At 39.7% G+C, this 22,678-nt stretch overlaps 1 protein-coding gene and 1 pseudogene across 6 annotated transcripts in view; both read right to left on the bottom strand.

Moving 5' to 3' along the window:
• Window positions 1-14,378, bottom strand: part of ZFYVE16 (zinc finger FYVE-type containing 16) — a 57,677-nt gene extending 43,299 nt beyond the window's left edge. The window contains exons 1-3 of one of the 6 annotated variants that reach the window (XM_020875747.2): window positions 13,973-14,172; window positions 11,050-11,173; window positions 439-547 (exon numbers count right to left, since the gene is read on the bottom strand). In XM_020875747.2, the coding sequence (XP_020731406.2) occupies window positions 439-508 (70 nt within the window). In that variant the 5' untranslated portion in view covers window positions 509-547; window positions 11,050-11,173; window positions 13,973-14,172. Of the gene's footprint in view, window positions 1-438; window positions 548-11,049; window positions 11,174-13,936; window positions 14,189-14,216 lie in introns of those variants that run through there. The other 5 variants (XR_011486975.1, XM_020875748.2, XM_070465755.1 and 2 more) reach the window with 5 other exon arrangements.
• A 2,099-nt stretch (window positions 14,379-16,477) lies between these two features.
• On the bottom strand, window positions 16,478-17,133 carry LOC110126223 (large ribosomal subunit protein uL6 pseudogene; annotated as a pseudogene).
• Between the last annotated feature and the right edge of the window lie 5,545 nt (window positions 17,134-22,678).

Raw genomic sequence — 22,678 nt, 5'->3', positions numbered from 1 at the left:
GATAGAAACGCTACTTAAAATAACTGTTGCACTATAAAAACCAGACTAAGGAGGAGCTGCAAAACGATCTAACTTCTCTGTGCTGCCCGCCAGGTTCCTTGTCTTCATCCTGAGATGGGGAAAATACGATCTTTCATAGTAATGAAATACGAATTTCATGAAGAACTCTCAAGTTGCTTTTAGCTGGTTCATATGCTGGTTTTAAAGGTCTTTCTTTTACCTAAATTTATATCTAGAAAGAAATGTCTAGTTTTCTTACTTCTATGTCTGGCTATTGGTTCTATTTAGTATAAGAATACACTAATTCATTATAACGAGATATGTGAATGTTCTACAGAAGATAACCATGTGACCAAAATTGAAACCATATTTTGCTAAGAGTACTAGTTACCGACCTCTTAAAATTACATTAATGGTACAAATGAAAAATCAACAAACCTGGATTCTGTTCAAAATCATCGAGAAGTCTGTCCAAGTCACTGACTGCTGCTTTAAAATAACTGTCCATTCTACTTGTAGACTTATTCAGAATTTAATTCTTGTGTGGCTAAAAAATACAAAGTATGATAGTTCCTTTAATTCACTATATTCCTTTAATTCCACATATTGCATGCCAAGAAACATAGTCAGGGAATAGACACAAATAAAATTTAAGAGTATTGCTTTGAAGAATCTGTGATATATTTGGGGAAATTCCTCTATACATACAAAAATGACATGAAAACAAACTCTTTAACAATATAACATGTATACATAAACTACTGTAAAATTTAAAACACTCATCTAAATAACTCATGGGTCAAAGAATTCATAGCTGAAAACTAAAAATAGTTGTAAGTACCATGTATCAAATAATATAAAATATACTACATATAAATAATACTGCATGTAAAAAGTTGTGAGAATCAGTAAAAGTGGCACTTCAACAGATACGTAGAGACTTAGATGCTTAAACTAGGAAAGAAAGAAAACAAATAAGCTAAGAGTAGAAATTAAAGAAACAGAAAATAAGCATACGAGAGAGGTACAATAAAGCTAAAATTAACTTTATGAATAAAGTAGATGAACCTTTGATTTGTGGCAGGAACTCCACCAAATAAGCCTGAGAGACCTTGAAGGAATCTATCAATGACTAATGGGAAAATATAAAAGAACACAGGGGCTAAGCTGAAAGTGATCCCACTGGCTTAAATGGGACAAGTGAACATCAAATAAATGAGGCCTGACCACAAATCAAGTGGATTAAACACACACACACACCAAGAGATCATAATGACACTAAAAACAGAAACAAAAACCACCACTCACTAGAGGGTTGCGAGGGCAGTAACCCATTACTCTGAAAATTGATATATTAAGAGAAAAGAAGAATTTATTTTGCCCTTTATTTACAAAATGTACTTTAGGATAACAAAATAGTTGCTAAGGAAGAGTTCTTTAGATAAGAATTCCAGTTGATAAATGCAGAAGGATGTTAACATTTTAAAAATCATCTCTTCACAGTCCCTAATGCAATAAATGGACTAGGCAATGGCTATCAATGGATGTCAAAACTGTTGGATGAAAGGCTGGTGGGAAACTTTATAACGTGGGATCAGGCCAATACATATGAATCCGGTGATCAATTTCACCATCAATAAATGTGAAAGAACCAAACATTATGTGCTTCATGTGGAAAACACAGAATCACATACAAAATATTCCTGCCTTAAAAAATAAGAACAGCAACTGACTCCAAATCTAATCGAGCTTTTAGCACTAACTGCATGTTGACAGGAAATTCAAGCATAGAGCAACAAGTTAAAGGACGTCATAAGAAAGCAATTAAGACTAAGTGCAGACTGGGGGAACACTTCCAGCAATGTTCCTCAAACAGTTGATAGTGAATGACTTTTTAAGCTTTCAGTCTGTTACAAGCTGTTACTTTTGTAAAACACAATACAAATTTTGCAATAATATACAAACAAAAAGATATACATTATTAAACACATGTGAATGGCAGCCTGGAGTAAGGAAAAGGAGAGGGAAATGAAAGATACAAGACAATAAACAAATGAGAGTGCTTTACTAGTCACTGATGATAGTTACCACAAACTGGGGACACAAGGCTCAAAAAAATGATACTTTAAAGACGTAATTAAAAAGGTTAGACAGAGTTTAATACAGAATCAAAGAACTGAAGACCTATCTGAAGAAATAACCTCAAATGCAGCCCAGAGAAATAGGGAAGAGGAAAATATGAAAAGAAGTTAAGAAACATGGATGACAGAATGAGACTGGCGCCCTACCAGGAGGATGGAGAGCACGGAACAAGCATGCTTGTCAAGATACTGCTAGGAGGTCCAGCACTGATCAAAGGCACAACAGATACAGGCCACCCATTACCAAGCAACATAAACCCAGCTGACCCTTGAACCACATGGGTCGAACTGCACAGTTCACTTACATGCAGGTTTTTTTCAATAGTAAAGACTGCAATACTGCACAATCAGGGTTGGTGGAATCATGGATATGGAAGAACCATGGATACAGAGGACTGACTATAGGTTATGGAAGAATTTTGGAGCAGAGGTCAGCATCCCTAACCCTCATATGGTTCAGCAGACCACAAAGAGGAATCCATAGTTACTCTATAGTGAAACTTTTGAATCCTGAAGACAGAAGAGACAGAAGGAAAGGGTCATCTTCAAAGGAACAATTAATTATCCTAGCACAAGATAAACTTCAGAACAATTCTCAATAACAATGGTATGTCATCCTAATTCATTTAAGTGTATTACTTCTATTTCTATTTTTAAATTGTGGTTATACCATAATATACAAAAGTACATGAAAACACACAGACACCAAAAGAAATAAAAGGAACTTGGAGGAAGAGATAATATAGGAAGAAGAAAACATCAAAGAAACTTACATTCTCAGAAAAAAAGCAATACAACTATGAAACAGCAACAGGAAGCCATACATTAGGAATATATGGAGAAAAAAGTAATCATGGAAATTGATAGCAGAAATCTAAAAATTCAAGTGAGGCTTACAGGATGAAGTAAAAGCAGTGCTTAGAGGGGTTTTTAATAGTATTAAGTGCATATATTCAAAAAAGGAGAATGATCTAAAAATCCATACTCTTAAGTTTCCATCTTGGGAAATCAGAAAAAAAGGAATTTAAGGCCAAAGTAGGTAGCAGAAAAGATAAATACATTAGAGCAGAAATCAATAAGTTAAAAACAGGAAAACAACAAAGAAATAAAGAAAATCACTGAAACCAAAAACTCTTTACAAAAGTAAAGTTGATAAACTAGGCTAATTTTAAAAAGAGAGAAATACAAATTACCAATATCAGAAATGAGAGAGGGGTCATAACTACTGATATCATGGACACTTAGAGAAAAATAGAGGAATATTATGAACAACTCTATATCCCCAAACGTGATCATTTCAATGAAATGGACCAATTTCTTGAAAAACACAAACTACCAAAATTCTCACAGGAGAAACAGATAACCTAAATTCTTACATATATCAATGAAACTGAATAAATAATTAATAACCTTCCACAAAATAAGCCACCAAGTCTAGACAGCTTCACTTGTGAATTTTAACAAACATTTAATGAAGAAATGATCCCAATTCTCCAAAGTCTCCTCCAGAAAAATGAAGCAGAGGAAACACTTCCTGAATCATTCTATAAGATCAGCATGACTCTAACACCAAACCATAAAGACATTACAGGAAAGGAAAACTGCAGACCAATGTAGCTTATGAACACAGACGTAAAAATCTACAACAAGATCTACCAAACTGAATCCAACAGTGCATAAACAGAATTATACACAACCACCAAATGGATTTATCCAGGTATACAAGGTGGGTTCAACATCTGAAGATTAATCAATGTAATGTACCACATCAACAGACTGAAGAAGAGTTATCAAATAATCATACTGACTGAGGCAAAAGAAAACCCATTTGACAAAACCCAATACTCATGATAAAAATTCTCAGCAAATTATGATTAGAGGGGAACTTCTTCAGTTTGGTAAAGAATATCTACAAAATACCTATAGCTCCTTCCATGGACACATCAAAATTACTATTTATTTTTAAAATATTTATTTCTTTATTGTGGCTGTGCCAGGTCTCAGCTGTGGCATGTGGTTATCTTCGATCTGTTGTGGCATGCAGGATCTTTTAGTTGTCGCAGGCAAACTTAGGTGCAGCATGTGGGATCTAGTCCCCTGACCAAGGATCAAACCCAGGCTCCCTGCTTTGGAAATGTAGGGTCTTAGCCACTGGAACACCAAGAAAGTCCTAAGATTACTATTTAAAGAGCAACCACTGATGAGAACTTGCAGAAAAGATCTTCTATAACTTAATAGAAAGAAACCACAACAAGACGGGCAGGAAAGGTGGAGACACGGTACAGTTAAGACACATAGCCCTGGGTGGGTGACCCATAAACAGCATAAACGATAGCAGAGGTTCTGCCCAAGGATTGAGAAGCCTCAGCCCCACAGCAAGTTTCCCAGCCTGGAGGTCCTGAAACAGGAGGACATGCCCCCTAAAACATTAGGCTTTAGGCTTACACTCAGGAAAGCCAGAGGGCCGGGAGAAACAGAGACTTAAGAGTTCCCACAAAATCACACATGCTCTGAGATCCAGGGCAGAAGCAGTAATTTGAGAGGAGGTTGTGTCAGACTCACTTGCTGATTTCAGAGAGCCTCTTGGAGAGGCAGGAGGCAACTGGGACTTACCCTGGGGACACAGATGCTGGCATCGGTGGTTTTGAAGAGCTCATTCTACCATTTGGATACTTGTGATGATAAGCATCATCTGGCTTATTAGCCACAAGATCTGGACCGAAGCAACAGCAGGCCAGCATCAGCTCCAGGACACCCCAGATCTCAAAGCCACCCATGTCAGGAAACAGCCCCACCTACCAGCAGGCAGGCCAATACCAGCCTCAGGACCCAGCTTCGCCCATTAATGGGCCAGTACTATTCCTGGGCCAATCAGCTCATAACCCAGCCCTGTCCACCAGCAGTCCAGCATCAGGATTGGGACACCCCAGGCCATACAGCCAGCCATGCCAGGACCTGCCCCTGCCACCAGCAGCGGGCAGCCTTCACACTACTTAGGGCCTGGCAACCAAACCAGAGGTCAGCCACACCTACCAGGATGCCCACAGCAGTCATCCCACCACAAAGGAAGGGCCCATGCCGTCCACCTAGAGTGCACTCTCTAGAGCACAGAGGTCTGGGGACGAGAGGGGAGAGTGCTATGGACACCACAGGACACCTTCTACATAAGGCCACTAGTCCAAAAGCAGGAAGTGTAACCAACCTACCAAGTACACAGAATTAGAGACAGAATGAGGTAACAGAAGGAATAAAAAGAAAACCCCAGAGGAAGAACTAAGTGGAGATAAGCAACCCACTTGATAAAAAGTTCATGGTAATGGTCATGAAAATGCTCAAGCACTTGGTAAAAGAACAGATGAACACAGTAAGAAATTAGTTTCTTATTAATTAGTAAGAAATTAGTTTCCAGCAAAGAATTAGAAAATATAAAGAACCAAACAGAGTTGGAGAATACAATAACTGAAAGAAAAAAATACACTGGAAGGAATCAGCAGTAGGATAATACAGAATAACAGATCAGGGAACTGGAAGACAGAGTAGTAGAAATCACTCAAGCTGAACAGGAAAAAAAAAAAAAAAAGAATTAAGGTAAAAAAAAAAGACAAGAGACCTCTGAGACGACATTAAATGTACTAACCTTACATTATAAGAGTTTCAGGAGAGGAGGAGAGAAAGGAGCAGACACATACTGCACATACTGCAAAACACATAACTGATAAAGGACTTGTCTCTAAAATCCTCAAAAAAAACTCTTAAAATTTGGGTTGGCCAAAAAGTTCGTTCAGATTTTCCATAAGATGTTATGGGAAAACCTGAATAAACTTTTTAGCCTACCTAATAGACAACAAACAATCCAATTTAAAAATGGGCAAGAGTTCCGAACAGATATGTCTCCAAATAAGAAAGGAAATCAATCCTGAATATTCATGGGAAGGAATGATGCTGAAGCTCCAATACTTTGGCCACCTGATACAAAGAGCCAACTCATTGGAAAAGACCCTGATACTGGGAAAGCCTGAGGGCAAGAGGAGAAGGAGGCAACAGAGGATAACACAGGGTGGATGGCATCACTAACTCAATGGACATGAGTATGAGCAAGCTCCGGGAGACGGTGAAGGACAGGGAGGCCTGGCGTGCTGCAGTCCGTGGGGTCACCAAGAGTCAGACACGACTGAACAACAACATACAGCGCAGGGAACTCTGCTCAACCCTCTGTAATAACCTAAATGGGAAAAGATTTTTAAAAAGAATGGGTACATGCATATGTATAACTGAATCACTCTGCTGTACACCTGAAACAAACACAATTACTGCTCATCGGCTGCACTCCAACACAAAATACAAGCTCAAAGGCTTCCCTGGAGGCTCAGTGCTGAAGAATCCACGTGCCATGCAGGAGACACGTCTGACCCCTGGTCTGGGAAGATCCAGATGCCACGAAGCAACTGTTTGTGCCACAACCGCTGAGTGTATGTGCCAGAGCCCAGGAACCACAACTACGGAAGCCCTCGCGCCCTAGGGCCCGTACTTTGAGACAGGAGCAGCCACTGCAACCAGAAGCCCGTGCACCACAAAAAAGAGCCCCTGCTCACTGCAACCAGAGAAAAGGCTGCACAGCAATGAGGACCCAGCACAGCCAAAAACGAAATAGATAAAATTACTTTTTAATTTAAAAAAGATGAAAAAGTTGCAAACAAGCATACAATAAAACACTGAACATCACTTATCTTTAGAGAACTACAGATTAAAATAATAAGATACCTTTTCGCATCTACTACAATGGCTGAAATTAAAAAAAAAAAACCCTGACAATACCAAATGCCCCAAGGAGACCAAGCAGCAAGAACTTTCATTTAGGAATGCGACGGTACGGTCACCTTGGAAGACACCTTGGCGGTCTCTTATAAAACTAAACATTGTCTTACCATATGATCCAGCAACGGTAATACTAGGTATTTACCCAACTGATTTAAAGATTTATGTCCACACAGGCACTTAGGTGTGAAAGTTTATAGCAATGTTATTCATAACTGCCAAAATGTGGAAGCATCCAAGATGTCCTTCAATAGGTGAGAGGATAAATAAACCTTGGTACATCCACGAAATGGAATTTATTTATCCACTGAATATTATTCAGTGATATGAAGAAATATACTATCAAGCCACAAAAAAGATGGATAAATTTTAAATGGGTATTGCTAAATAAAAGAAGTCAGTCTAAAAAAAAATCTATGTACTCCTATAGGTTTCTAATTTTATGATATCCTGGAAAGGGTAAAACTAGATAGACAGTAAATACATCAGTGATAACCAGTGCTCTGGACTAGGGGAGGACTGAACAGGTAAAGCAAAGTGGATTTTTTAGAGTGGTGAAATTATTCTGTATAATACTATAATAGTGAATACAAAACATTAAGTGTTTGTTAATACCCATACAACTTTATAATACAAAGAACAATCTCAATGTATGCAAATTTAAAAAATATTTAGAAGGCTGGAGAACTCAGGTGGAACACAGAATTTGAAAAAAAAAGTGTCTAAATGCATTATGAATACCTAAAACAACAATCCTGAAGAGGATGGAAAAATAAAAGTTCTACCTTGGGAAATGAATGGAGTCTAAAAGCAACACAAGCATTATATTCTAGTTCAGGGATTCTCAACCTCCGGGATCTAATGCCTCTGGGGTAGAGCTGATATAAAATAATAAAAATAAAGTATAGAATAAATATAGTGCACTTGAATCATCCTGAAAGCACCCTACCCACCCCGGTCCATGGAAAACTTGTCTTCCATAAAACTGATCCCTGGGCCAACCACCCAGCAGAACCGCTGCTCGAGTTGATAAAACTATTTCTCATGGGGGTATAGGTTAATTCTGAAACCATCATACACATGTTAGAAATGAAATTAAATAAATGGATGGCTGATGGTGGGAGCAAGGTCTCCCACTTTTAGAGGGAAAGGTTATAGTTAAGGGGAAGAAGCTAGAATATGATCCATATGGTAACAAATTTGAGCTGGAGACATCAGAATAAATTCATGTTCATCTTAATATGAACACAGGGGGTTACACATCTGTAATAATTTTTTACTTGAAATATTTGTAGATATTATCATAAACCCACTTACCTCTTGCTCCGTCAGCTAAAAGGGCCTAAAATCAAGACAATCCTAGTGACAACAAACACACTAGAGCCAGGTCCTGGTTTCTTCAACAGAAGGAACTAAGGTTCCTTGCAGAAATGGCTGACTCTAAGACTGGGACAGGAAATATACAAGAAGGGCACGGAGTATCTTGTAACGCCAGAAAGTAAGGAAATGCATGTGCACATACATTGCACACACACAATGAAGGAGGTATGTCAAAATCTACCTCCCATTCGGTCTTTTTCAGGAACTACTAGAAAATGTACTTTGCCAACATGAAGGTAACAGCCACCAAGGAAGAAAGACCTGACATCCTAGAAACAAGCTATCCACCACAGGGGAGAGACAAAAGAAATTCAGAGATGACCATAAATGGACACTTCAGGAAGACAGCTGGGCAACAGGTCTAGAGAGCTACCCATCAAGACGGAAGCAGGGTGACAGGAAAGATGCTGCAAAGTAAACAAACAGATTATCTGATACATGGGAATCTACCAAAAGATTTATGTCTTGTCTGAAAGGTTGTTAACATATTAAATAAAAGATGAAAAAAAGACATATTAAGAAACCAAGATAATTTTAACTATAGGAAAAACACAAAATTATCTAAGAATGTATCATTATAATATACTACCTAGCTCAGCTGTACAAAATATTTACATGGTTAAACAACGTGTGCTGGGACCCTTTGGATTGTAGCCCGCTAGGCTCCTCTGTCCATGGGATTTTTCAGGCAAGAATACTGGAGTGGGTTGCTATGCCCTCCTCCAGGGGATCTTCCAACCCAGGGATGGAAACTGCATCTCGTCTCCTGCATTGCCAGGCAGATTCTTTACCACTGAACCACCTGGGAAGCCCCTAAAAATTAACATATAACATGCAAACATAAAGGAGAGAAGTGCGGTATTTAAATGTGGAGGTTGGTATAACAAAACTAAACTCCCACCTTCTGTAATAGAAGTTGGTAAATAATATATAAAACTTATTTGTTTACTTTGTGGTAAGATGGGAGTAGGAGAGAGAGAGAGCGAGCTGTGTAAGAAAGCATCTTATTTAAAAACCTAGAGGTGAAAAAAAGAGTTGAATAACTGCTGACTGTGGGGCAACATTTCTCCATAAAGGTTCTGTGAGAGAATTAATCCTTAATGCCCTGAGGCGTCCACTCTATGTAACGAATTAACATCTCTCCTATGCATCTAAAGTGTTCCTGCAGTTGACCCTTTAACAGTGGACTACGGGAGCTGACTCTGCATAAAGTTGTGTTAACTTAACAGTTGGCCCTCCATATCCACAGCTCCTCAGTATCTGAAATTCCTCTGTATCCATGGATTCAACCAAGCAGGTACTGTAGTATTTATTTACTACTGGAAAAAATAAAGGTCCACAAATAAGTGGACCTGCAGTTCAAACTTGAGTTGTTCAAGGGTCAATTATAGTTATAAATCACCCTTGGGGGAACTGAGAAAGCAGTTGTCAAATTATTTTCTGTGTTTGTGATTCCGATGAGGAACATTTAGAAAAGCTGCTTCTGCTTTTGCTTCTGCAGAGGGGGATTTATGGGAGAGGATGAGGGCAGAGGGCTGTTTTTCATTATAAGTCTTATAGTATTATTTGACTTTTTAAATTACATACAGGTATCCTTTAGATAAATATTATGTTAAAAATAAACATAGCAAAAAGTGATAAAAGGAATTCTGAATGCAAAATGTATTAAAAAAAAATAAAGTGCAGAACTGAAGGAAACAATTCTCATTAGAAAAAGCCAGATAATTTTTCTTAAAGAATATAGAATTTATTAAGTAATACTTAATAAAGTATTTCTACTTATAAAGTATTTCTATCTAAACAGCATTGTATTACTAAGCACTATGTTCTTTAAGGCACCCAAAAGATACCAAAAAAAAGTAGGATAATTAATCATAATCTAATAATTTATAAAAGGTATGATGGGGTGTGTGCTTAGTCACTCAGTCATGTCCAACTCTTTGCGACGCCATGGACTGTAGCCCACCAGGCTCCTCTGTCCACAGAATTCTCCAGGCAAGACTACCAGAGTGGGTTGTCCTTCCTTTCTCCAGGGGATCTCCCCGACCCAGGGATCAAACCCTGGTCTCCTGCACTGCAGGCAGATTCTTTACCATCTGAGCCACCGGGGAAGTATGATACTGAAATCTTTTGACATGAAATCTGATTAAACTGCACATACTTCCCATTTCAATCAAGACTGACTTATTGTGCGAGTAATCTACCTTGTACAGAAGACACAAAAGAAATACAAGACACACTCCCTATTCTAAGGAATTTTATTTACATGTGCATAATAACCTGCTTTAAGTAGTATCTTTACTCACTTGGTTATTTACATACACATAATTTTACAAACAAATATTTACACTATTTAGTTTTACAAAAATGATTTTTAAAAATCTCTTCATGAGTGAAACCAAACTGGCAACAACGTGGAAGATTTGTCAGAAAACAAAAAACCAACAGTAAGGACGCTCCTAAAATGATGGTTCAAGTGAGAGACAATGAGAGCCTGAGCTGAGACAGATTAGACAGAAAGGAAACAGATATAAAAGTGGCTAAAGAGTGGTAACTTTTGGAGAGTGAAAACAAGGGAGAAAGCTAGGACTAGCTAGGCTGCCATCACAAGTGAGTAGGTGGCCAGCAGTACCACTGACCACAACGGGCCATACAAAGAGGCGCAGGACTGAGGGAAAACAAGAGTTTGCGTCTGAACTGGTGTTTGAAGTACCTTGAGAATGTCCTGGGGGAGATGTCCAATAGGTAGCTGAATGTAAGGATCTGGAATGCAGGAGAGAGGTCTGAGATAAAGATTTGGAAATTGGCAGCACATAGCTGTTAACAGATGAAATCACCTAGGAAGAGAATACAGAAGAGGACAGGAGCCTGATATCAGAAAACTAAAGGTCACAACTAGTATTTCTAAAGCCACTCTGAAAGAACTTTGCCCAGAGTTCTACGTACTTCTATAGAAAAATATCCAGTATATAATGTTAGAAGACAAAAAAAGGAAAAAAATCAAACTATAAAAACTCATGCATAGTACAAACAAATTTTTACAAATAAGTTGTAAAAAAAAAAAACAGTATTAGCAAAGGGCACAACGAAAAAAGAGGAGTGAACGCCAAACTATTAATAATGGTGTCTGAGATTATGTAAGCTTTTCACCTCTATATTATATGTCCTTATAATATTTTTTAACAAAAATATACTACTATAAATAGGAAAAAAGTTAATTTTGTTCTTTTCCTTCAAAAAATGATAGCCTTTATATGTATCCTTATAATATAAAAAGATAATACAAATATTTTAGAAAAACACTTGGACACTGGACGATAAATAGGCAAAAAATATGAACAATTAGTAAAATCATGAAAAAAAATTTAGTGTACAGTCTGTACTATCAAAGTTAACACAAATTAGAATACATACCTTTAGCTGCCTACTAAATCAGAATACAATCTTTCTAATAATAAAAACACACATGGTTGGTAAGAGTCTGATAAAAAGAGCATCACAGACGCTGATGATAAGAAGTAAATCGGTATACTCAGACAGGGGAACAATATGATGATATATACCAAAAGACTCAAGAAAGATTCCTAAGATTTGATCTAATAATTCACATTTCATAAATTCAAGAAAATAATTCAAAACAACTAAAACTATGCAAAGATATTTTGCCAGATCATTAATTAAAACAATCTAGACACCAACATTAGGACATAAAAGATTATGTAGACATCAAAAGTGATGTTTATGTCTGTCAAGACAAAGGTACGTACTCTATGACCTAGCAATTCTACTTCTAAAGAAACACTCCTACTATGCTCAAGAATACATTACAAAGAACTTTCAATGTTGCAGTGTTTGTAATAGTGAAAACTTCGAAGAACCTAACAGCTCATTGATATGAGAATGATTAAATCAGCCTTTTCAAACTGTGGCCTGAGGGCCCCTAAAAACCCCAAATCTTTCCGGCGGTGAAGACCTTCCTGTCCAAATATTTATCTGTGCAAGGATGGATTTTCTTAATATGCTTCAGCTTAAATAAGGTAGCACACCAAATGAGATTCTACCTGTCTCCTATAATACCAGAAAGTGATCTACAAAAAATGTAAAAAAAAAAAAACCACAAAAAAACCACCTTTCTAATATATTTTTAAAAATACTTTAGCTATTTTAAACATTATTTTTAGTATATAATTAATTGGTTTATTGTTCATTTTAAATGAATAAATGAAAATTTTTAATTTTCAGTTTCAATTTCTAAAGTAGTATATATACTTCATTAGAAAAACAAAAACTTTATTACTCTTCGATAATTTTTAAGTGTAGAAAGGGAACCTGAGACCCACTGGATTAAATAAACTGTGATATTTTCATATTATCTAGCATATCAGGGGATGATAGTTAACAGGGAATTTAGTTTTACCTGTAATATAACTATTTCAAAAGATAGTTTGTTCATGTGTCAGTAGTGTAATCAAAATCATAGTTGTATCTATGAAGTTTTTTTAAAACATGGGGAAATGCTGAAAATATACTTTTAAGCAAGAAAAGTGGGTAATCCAACTGTATATAAAATCTCATCATCTTAATTAAGAAAATGCCACGGGGAAAACACTCATGTAAAAAGTCAAAATTAACTATTGCTGATTACCTTTAACTGTGGAATCATAGTTGATTATTTTTCCTTTTCCTTTATTTTAATATTAAAAAAAATTTACACTAAACACGCAGTTTAATATCCGGGGGAGGAAAAAAAAGGAAAGAAATTGGATGAAAAATTAGTTCTACTAAATCAAACCACTGAACTGCTAATTCAAAACACAAGCTCGAAACAATAAATTAAGGAACCTAATTCGATCAACAAGCTGCCTATTTTGTCAAAGAAAAAAACAGTTATCAAACGTGGGGGCTAGAGGGTGCAAGAACACCCTCAGTCCGGAATATAATAATAGGCAATCACAGTAGTACAAATGAAGTTAACAGTTTAAAAGTTAGATCACCTTTTATAGTTTTTCAAAGGTACAAAAGAAAACATAGACGGAAGGAACACCGCCGCGTCCTTCGGGTCTAAAACGACGAGAAAAAAAATGCCTGGGTGCGGGAAAAGGCTACGCTAGAGCTCGGGCGGCGATGACAGATCGGTCTGCGGGGGCCGAGTCCTTTCGGCGCAGAGGCTGCCGTTCTCTCCCGAGGAACGGCAGCCCCTCGGGCAGGCGCTGCACCCCCGCCCAGGCCGGACAGACGGCTCGGGGGCACGGGGGGCGCTTCTCCCTCCACCCGCCGCGGCCCCAGGGGGTCGCTGCCCCGGGCAGCGCCGAGCACTCCGGGCGGCCCAGGTGGGTGGGACCCGGCAAACAGTGGCCGTGATTGCCATCCTAGCCTGGTCCGGCCCTCCAGGCTTTACCGAGGGGGCCGCTGGGGTTGAGGGTGCTGATTTCCCAGGCAGTTTCGGGGCGGGGCGGGCGGGGGGGCAAGGCTCTGCCCCTGGAGGCTCAGGAGGGCCAGACCCAGCGCCTAGCTCCGCGCGACCAGCGGCCACCCCGCCCCCTCCGGGAGGGCAACAAGGGTGAGAAGAAGCCAAGACGCCTGTAACAGGGAACTCTTACCTCCCCACACCCCTGCGGAGCTCTCTGACGACCTACCGAGACGCCGCGCGGAGGAGTGAAGGGCGACCCCGGCCGGGAGTCCAGGGAGTGCTAAACGTCGGCTCAAGGTTTGTTTCCAGCCTCTTCCCTCCGCGACCGGGGAAAAGCAGACAGCGCAGGCGCAGAAGAGGCTTTCCTCTGACTCGCACGCCCCCTCCTTCGGCGTCCGCGGCCTCCAGTATCGCAAGGCGCCTGCGCGCTGCGATGCAGGGGTCTAAGCCCCGGGCCCTGGGCTTCTTACCGGAAATGCCTGAGGAGGCTCTGAGGTCTCGCGAATGCCGGGAAAATCGGCCGTAGGTTAGGAGTCGGTTTCTCACTTGAGGCCTTCGAGGCGGGATCCGGTGGCGGCCGGTGTCATTGTCCGGCTTCTTTGGTCCTTCGCTGACCTAGACGCAGCTCCCCCCGTCCCCCACCCCCGGCCTCCTGCGTCCTCCGGCCTGTACTGGACACACCCGCCTGCTGGGCAGCCAGCCCGGCCTGCTCCCCCCGCCCCCGGCCCTGCTGCTATCCCGGAAAACCTCACTGTAGTTTTTTTTTTTTTTTTGGCTTCAGACTAGTTTTGCAACCACCCCACCACCCCTCCTCCTGGCAGCAACAGAAATGCTCCTAACCCACTGCCAAGCCTTAAGCCCTCCAGCTGACTGGCCATTCCCAAGGGCTCTGTCTTTGCCTCACTTGCTTTAGTTCTGCTTTTCTGACAGTGGCCATGAGAACAGCTGCCTCTTCTGTCTGCAAACAAAAGCTAACTCATCTGGAGAAGTAAACGTCAATCATGTGATGTATATTTGAGCTTCTTTGGGCTTTACTATTTTCACCACAAATTTCCTATAAATTTAAATGAGGGACGAAAAGACATCAATGTGGGTGCAGAGTATTACAAACTAGGGAAAATAATCCATCGGTGGCCAAAAAGTTTTAAATTTCCCAATCCATACTGATCTTTCACAAATTTCAAGAGCTTTAGCATCTCAAGAGTATTTCAGTCTGATGTAAATTTGTGGTGAAAGAGTTGAGAATCAGGATCCAAATCTACAACTTGGACGTCTGGTTTGTGATCTTTCAAGGATACTTCATCTTGATTTTCCTAAACTCTGAAATGAAATTGTGTAGGTTTAGCTTAACAGTGAAACGTATTGATTTCTTAAAATAATTTAGTGAGCATCTGCTATGTGACAGACACTGCTTTAAGTGCTTTGCTTAGATTATCCCATTTAATCCTAAGAATAATTCTACCAAGTGCAGTGTGCATTTTCTCTACTGTATGTATGCTGTTTCTCTCAGATAAATAAAAAGAAGTCACTAACCCTTATAGAAACAGTCTTACAGCAGTGATGCGTGTATACAAGTGCCTATTTGAGATAGAAGTATTTATATTGCACAATGTGAGGACAAAGACTAGAAATAGAAAACACTTAAGACCTTAAACAGATAAATGGGAAAAGTGTCGACATGAACAGTCAATTCACAAAATAAGAAATGTGTACTGCATGTTTTACTAATGTTCAAACTCATTAATAATGAGAAGACAAAAGAGACATGTCCCGTGGATCTAATTAGTTTGTTTACTTTGTGAGTAAACTCCATTGGTGAGCATAGAATGAAATGAGCATTCATGCCCTGTTGGGGATATAAATGAGGACAAAGATTCTGTGAAGTTACTTGTCAACTCATTTCAAGAAATGTTCACATGACCTAATAAGTAGCTTTTCTTTTGGAAATTATAAGGATATATTTCAGAGTACAAAGATTTAGATGAGTAACAGGAAAATATATCAAAAACTCAAAATACCTTTCACATACAGACTGTACTTTGTATCACATTTATTTGTTTATGGGTGTTTCCTCTATAAAGTGCATTTTGCTAGGAGTTGTAAGTACTATAAAGATGGATAATTTATGATTTTTTCCCTGAAGAAGTTCACAATCCATTGTGTTATTCTTTCATTTATTAACATATAGAGCTGAAAGATTGCTGCAGTATAGTAAAATTACAAGAGCTGTGTGTAGATGCTTGGCCAACATTTCTTTGTTGGTTGAAATAAATCTACACATCAAATGCAATGCCTGAAAAAATATTAAGGAAAAAGAGTTCTTGGAAAAAGTTGAGTAATAATTACTGAAATATTTTCATGTATTATCTTTCACCTAAAGAGTCTAGTTTATAACTAAATGGATTCTGGAAAAGCCATCATCCTAGTTCTAACATATTTGGTTAATTTATTCCTTAGACTAGCCATTACTTGGATCATCAGCAGTTTTTATTATTTTGAAAGGTAACTAGAATCTTGATTATTTTAAGTGGCTTAAATTTCATTGTAATATGAACTTCCAAAGCTGTTCCCTTTTCATAAGTAAACTGGGTAGAGAAAATACCAGAAACATATAAAAATAACTATTATAATTATTCATTTGTTTTATGGCTGGTCTGAGATTAAAAAGCAATTTTTTTTTTTTCAAATCAAGAGTTTTTATTGTCTCTTTAAAATATCACAACTGAGTCCATAGAACCATCTGCTATCTTGTTTCTGCAGCAGGATCACTGAGATCTTATTCATCAGCCTGCTGAACTGTTCCTTTTTCAGAAACATAGATACCATCCCAAAATTTTCTGATATCCTTGTTTTTAACTGTGGTGGCTTGCTGAATCAAAGCAGCTGAATTTGACACAAGTTCAATGTCATTTCCTTCAAGAATCAACTCATCTTTCTGGGCTTGAGATACTGAACAGGCAACCCCTGGCCTCATTCGAGCCCTGCGTATGTATTTTTCACCCAAAAAATTTCAGATTTCCACAAGAGAACCATTCTCCTGAATAACACCGTTGATGGGGAAGTGGGCATACACCGACCTCATCTTGTAGCAGAAGCCCAGTGTAACACCCTTGATCATGTTCTGTACGCGGCTACAGATTGTGCGAACAGTGGCCAGTTCCTTTCTGTTTCCCCACCATTTGTCAACACGGAGCCTCTTTTTCTTTCCAAGGAGACCGAGTTCTACATTGATGTGATTGAAGTCCCTCCGCAGGGTGCCTCTGGGGCCCTTCACAATAACAGTCCGTCCCTTCAAGGTAATGTCGACATTTTCTGGGATGTCGACAGTCTGATTGCTGAGAATGGTCTTCATTCTGAAACACAAACACTTGGGGTAAGAAGGCCGCTAACGACCAAACTCCACCGCACGGAGCTCCACTCCTACCGGAGATTGCCGGCAAAAATACGGGAGGACCCGAACCGACAGCTGTCCCCGCTGCGCCCTGGTATGCAAGGAGCAGCTCCCCAGGCGCCTGTTATAAGCCCAGCGGGCGAACTCTCCGCTCAGCGCATCCCTGGGAATCCTGTCGAGCCGGCGCCATCCCGGCAAGACTGAGGAGCTGGGGTAGGCCTGAAAGCCCAGTACAGGGCTCAAATTCAAGCGCAACCAAGTTCATATGGCGTTCGCTGTGTGGGAAGACAACCACGATAGACTTCCCGAGCGCCACAACTACGCCGCTGGCCTTCCCAGAGCCAATGGCTTCAGATTCCCAGAGCCCACCAATTACAGAAACCACCTCACCTCTAAAAAGCAATTTTTAAACTAGGGATTCATTGCTCCAAAATAAAGAATGTGACCTGCAACAGTTAGTTACTGATTAGCATTTAAGTGCTATATAGCCATGCTAAAATACCAATGTTACAAGGAAAAGAGCTGAAACATCTTTAAAAAAAAAATTGTCGGCTAGTTAGGGCCAGTTAGATCAGCTATTCAGAACAATGGCACCGCTGAAGAAATAGTTATCATTTTGGTGACCATGCCAGCTAGTTTTTAAAAATACATAGAAAAAATTTGGAAGGAATTCTACTAAAATAGTAACTCTATTTTTGGAAGGTGAAATTATGGGTGATTTCTCCCTCTTCTTTTGAGTATTCCATTATTTTCCAATTTTTTTTTAATAATGAGAACATATTACTCTATTTTATTTATTAATTTTTTTTTAGTTCATGTTTTATTTTTTTTTCCATTTATTTTTATTAGTTGGAGGCTAATTACTTTACAACATTGCAGTGGTTTTTGTCATACATTGAAATGAATTAGCCGAGAACATATTACTTTAATAATCCAAGAGGGAAAATGGAATAGTTCCTTTTAAAAAGAATTGCTGAATTCATAACTGAGTCAACCAATTACTTAATATTCATTATGCAATCTCTGCATGTAATATATTTCATGACTATGAATCATCAGAAAGAAATATACCCAAAATGATTGATGAGCACTTGTATCTAGATACATTCTTAGAGGTGATACATGGTACAGTCATGCCCAGAGCTCAAGTCTGATACTGCTTCAGCATCATGACACAGGGTTTCTTGTTGAGGGGGTCAGAATTCTTTGCCAAATATTTCTAGTTCTTATCTCTTCTGGACATGTGATGGCACAGTACCTTCTGATTCCCATGTGGTTGAATAGGGCTGAGTGACTGATTCAGGCTGATGAACTGTGTGAAGTGACATGTGTTTTTCTAGACTGGATATTTTGCTCACCAATGTGTGCTCAAACAGGTGATGGCAAGACTGACTATAAACATTTTAGGAATCAGTGAACTGAAATGGACTGGAATGGGTGCATTTAACTCAGATGACCATTATATCTAAAACTGTGGGTGAGGAAATGGAGAAGGAAATGGCAACCCACTCCAGTATTCTTGCCTAGAGAATCCTGTGGATAGAGGAGCCTGGTGGGCTGCTGTCCATAGGGTTGCACAGAGTCGGACACGACTGAAGCAGCACATGCATTGGAGAAGGAAATGGCATCCCACTCCACTGTTCTTGCCTGGAGAATCCCAGGAGGAGCCTGGTGGGCTGCCATCTATGGGGTTGCACAGTTGGACATGATGGAAGTGACTTAGCAGCAGCAGCAGTGGGCAATAATCACTTAGAAGAAATGGAGTAGCCATCATAGTCAACAAAAAAGTCCAAAATGCAGTACTTGGATGCAACCTCAAAAGTGACACAATGATTTCTGTTCGTTTCCAAGGCAAACCATTCAATATGACAGTAATCCAGGTCTATGCCCCAACAGTAATGCTGAAGAAGTTGAAGTTGAACAGTTCTATGAAGAACTACAAGACCTTCTAGAACTAACACCCAAGAAAGATGTCCATTTCATTAGTGGGGACTGGAATGCAAAAGTAGGACGTCAAGAAATACCTGGAGTAACAGGCAAATTTGGTCTTGGAATACAAGCAGAGCACAGGCTAATAGAATTTTGCCAAGAGAACACACTGGTCATAACACCCTCTTCCAACAACACAAGAGAAGACTCTACCCATGGACATCATCAGATGGTCAATACCAAAATGAGATTGATTATATTCTTTGCAGCCAAAGATGGAGAGGCTCTTTACAGTCAGCAAAACAAGACTGGGAGCTGACTGTGGCTCAGATCATGAACTCCTTATTGCCAAATTCAGACTTAAGTTGAAGAAACTAGGGAAAACCACTAGACTATTCATTGACATAAATCAAATCCCTTACGACTATACAGTGGAAGTGACAAATAGATTCAAGGGATTAGATCTGATTGAGAGCCTGAAGAACTGTGGATGGAGGTATGTGATATCCTACAGGAGGCAGGGATCAAGACCATTCCCAAGAAAAAGAAATGCAAAAAGGCAAAATGGTTGTCTGAGGAGGCCTTACAAATAGCTGTGAAAAGAAGAGCAGCAAAAGGCAAAGGAGAAAAGGAAAGATATACCCATCTGAATGCAGAGTTCCAAAGAATAGCAAGGAGAGATAAGAAAGCCTTCCTCAGGATAAGGAAGCTGTGGTACATGTACACTATGGAATATTACTCAGCCATTAAAAAGAATTCATTTGAATCAGTTCTAATGAGATGGATGAAATGAGCCCATTATACAGAGTGAAGTAAGCCAGAAAGATAAAGACCAATACAGTATACTAATGCATATATATGGAATTTAAAAAGATGGTAACGATAACCCTATATACAAAACAGAAAAAGAGACACAGATGTACAGAACAGACTTTTAGACTCTGTGGGAGAAGGCGAGGGTGGGATGTTCAGAGAGAACAACATTGAAACAAGTATACTATCAAGGGTGAAACAGATCACCAGCCCAGGTTGGATGCATGAGACAAGTGCTCAGGGCTGGTGCACTGGGAAGACCCAGAGGAATGGGATGGGGAGGGAGGCGGGAGGGGGGATCGGGATGGGGAACACATGTAAATCCATGGCTGATTCATGTCAATGTATGGCAAAAACCACTACAATATTGTAAACTAATTAGCCTCCAACTAATAAAAATAAATGGGAAAAAAAAAAGCAAGCCTTCCTCAGTGAGCAATGCAAAGAAATAGAGGAAAACAATAGAATGGGAAAGACTAGAGATCTCTTCAAGAGAATTAGGGATATCAAAGGAAAATTTCATGCAAAGATGGTCACAATAAAGGACAGAAATTGTATGGACCTAACAGAAGCAGAAGATATTAAGAAGAGGTGGCAAAAATACACAGAAGAACTGTACAAAAAAGATCTTCACAACCCAGATAATCATGATGGTGTGATCACTCACCTAGAGCCAGACATCCTGGAATATGAAGTCAAGTGGGCCTTAGGAAGCATCACTAAGAACAAAACCAGTGGAGGTGATGGAATTCCAGTTGAGCTATTTCAAATCCTAAAAGATGATGCTGTGAAAGTGCTGCACTCAATATGCCAGCAAATTTGGAAAACTCAGCAGTGGCCACAGGACTGGAAAAGGTCAGTTTTCATTCCAATCCCAAAGAAAGGCAATGCCAAAGAATGCTCAAACTACCACACAATTGCACTCATCTCACACACTAGCAAAGTAATGATCAAATTTTCCAAGCCAGTGAACTCATGTCCATTGAGTTGGGGATGCCATCCAGCCATCTCATCCTCTGTCGTCCCCTTCTCCTCCTGCCTTCAATCTTTCCCAGCATCAGAGTCTCTTCCAGTGATTCAGTTCTTCGCATCAGGTGGCCAAAGTATTGGAGTTTCAGCTTCAGCACCAGTCCTTCCAATGAACATTCAGGACTGATCTCCTTTAGGATGGACTGGTTGGATCTCCTTGCAGTCCAAGGGACTCTCAAGAGTCTTCTCAAACACCACAGTTCAAAAACATCAATTCTTCTGTGCTTTGCTTTCTTTATAGTCCAACTCTCACATCCATACATGACTACTGAAAAAACCATAGCCTTGACTAGATGGACTTTTGTTGGCAAAGTAATGTCTCTGCTTTTTAACATGCTGTCTAGGTTGGTCATAACTTTCCTTTCAAGGAGTAAGCATCTTTTTATTTCATGGCTGCAGTTACCATCTTCAGTGATTTTGGAGCCCAAGAAAATAAAGTCTGCCACTGTTTCCACTGTTTCTCCATCTATTTGCCATGAAGTGATGGGACCGGATGCCATGATCTTAGTTTTCTGAATGTTGAGCTTTTAGCCAACTTTTTCACTTTCCTCTTTCACTTTCATCAAGAGGCTCTTTAGTTCTTCTTCACTTTCTCCCATAAGGGTGGTGTCATCTTCATATCTGAGGTTATTGATATTTCTCCCGGCAATCTTGATCTAGTTTGTGCTTCCTTCAGCCCAGCGTTTCTCATGATGTACTCTGCATATAAGTTAAATAAGCAGGGTGACAATATACAGCCTTGACGTACTCCTTTTCCTATTTGGAACCAGTCTGTTGTTCCATGTCCAGTTCTAACTGTTGCTTCCTGACCTGCATACAGATATCTCAAGAGGCAGGTCAGGTGGTCTGGTATTCCCATCTCTTTTAGAATTTTCCACAGTTTGTTGTGATCCACACAGTCAAAGGCTTTGGCATAGTCAATAAAGCAGAAGTAGATATTTTTCTGGAACTCTCTTGCTTTTTCAATGATCCAGCGGATGTGGGCAATTTGACCTCTGGTTCCCCTGCCTTTTCTAAAACCATCTTGAACATCTGGAAGTTCATGGTTCATGTATTGTTGAAACCTGGCTTGGAGAATTTTGAGCATTACTTTACTAGCGTGTAAGATGAGTGCAAATATGTGGTAAATTGAACAATCTTTGGCACTGCCTTTCTTTGGGATTGAAATGAAAACTGACCTTTTCCAGGGGCTCTGGGTGTGGGTATGGTATAAGTCCTCTTGGAGGAGGTCGCCATTAGCCCCACTATAGAGCTGCCAGAACTTACATAGGACTGGGAAATATACTCTTGAAGGGCACAACAGAACCTTGGGAACCAGGACCCAGGAGAAGGGAATAGTGACCCCGCAGCAGACTTGCCTCTGGGTGTCTGGGAGTCTCCAGGGAAGGTGTGGGTCAGTGGTGGCCTGCTACAGGGTTGGGGGCATGGACTGTGGCAGTACATGCCTGGGATCTTTTGAGGGAGATGAAAGTGAAAGAGGAGAGTGAAAAAGTTGGCTTAAAGCTCAACATTCAGAAAACTAAGATCATGGCCTCTGGTCCCATCACCTCATGGGAAATAGATGGGAAGACAGTGGAAACAGTGTCAAACTTTTTTTGGGTGGGGCTCCAAAATCACTGCAGATGGTGACTGCAGCCATGAAATTAAAAGATGCTTACTCTTTGGAGGAAAGTTATGACCAACCTAGATAGCATATTAAAAAGCAGAGAAATTACAGAGAAATTACTTTGCCAACAAAGGTCCGTCTGGTCAAGGCTATGGTTTTTCCAG

The sequence above is a fragment of the Odocoileus virginianus genome, chromosome 3, assembly GCF_023699985.2.
Source record: "Odocoileus virginianus isolate 20LAN1187 ecotype Illinois chromosome 3, Ovbor_1.2, whole genome shotgun sequence".
In the NCBI taxonomy this organism is placed as follows: Eukaryota; Metazoa; Chordata; class Mammalia; order Artiodactyla; family Cervidae; genus Odocoileus; species Odocoileus virginianus.
The sequence above is the reverse complement of the archived record's forward strand: the minus strand, read 5'-3'. Positions and strand labels throughout refer to the sequence as shown.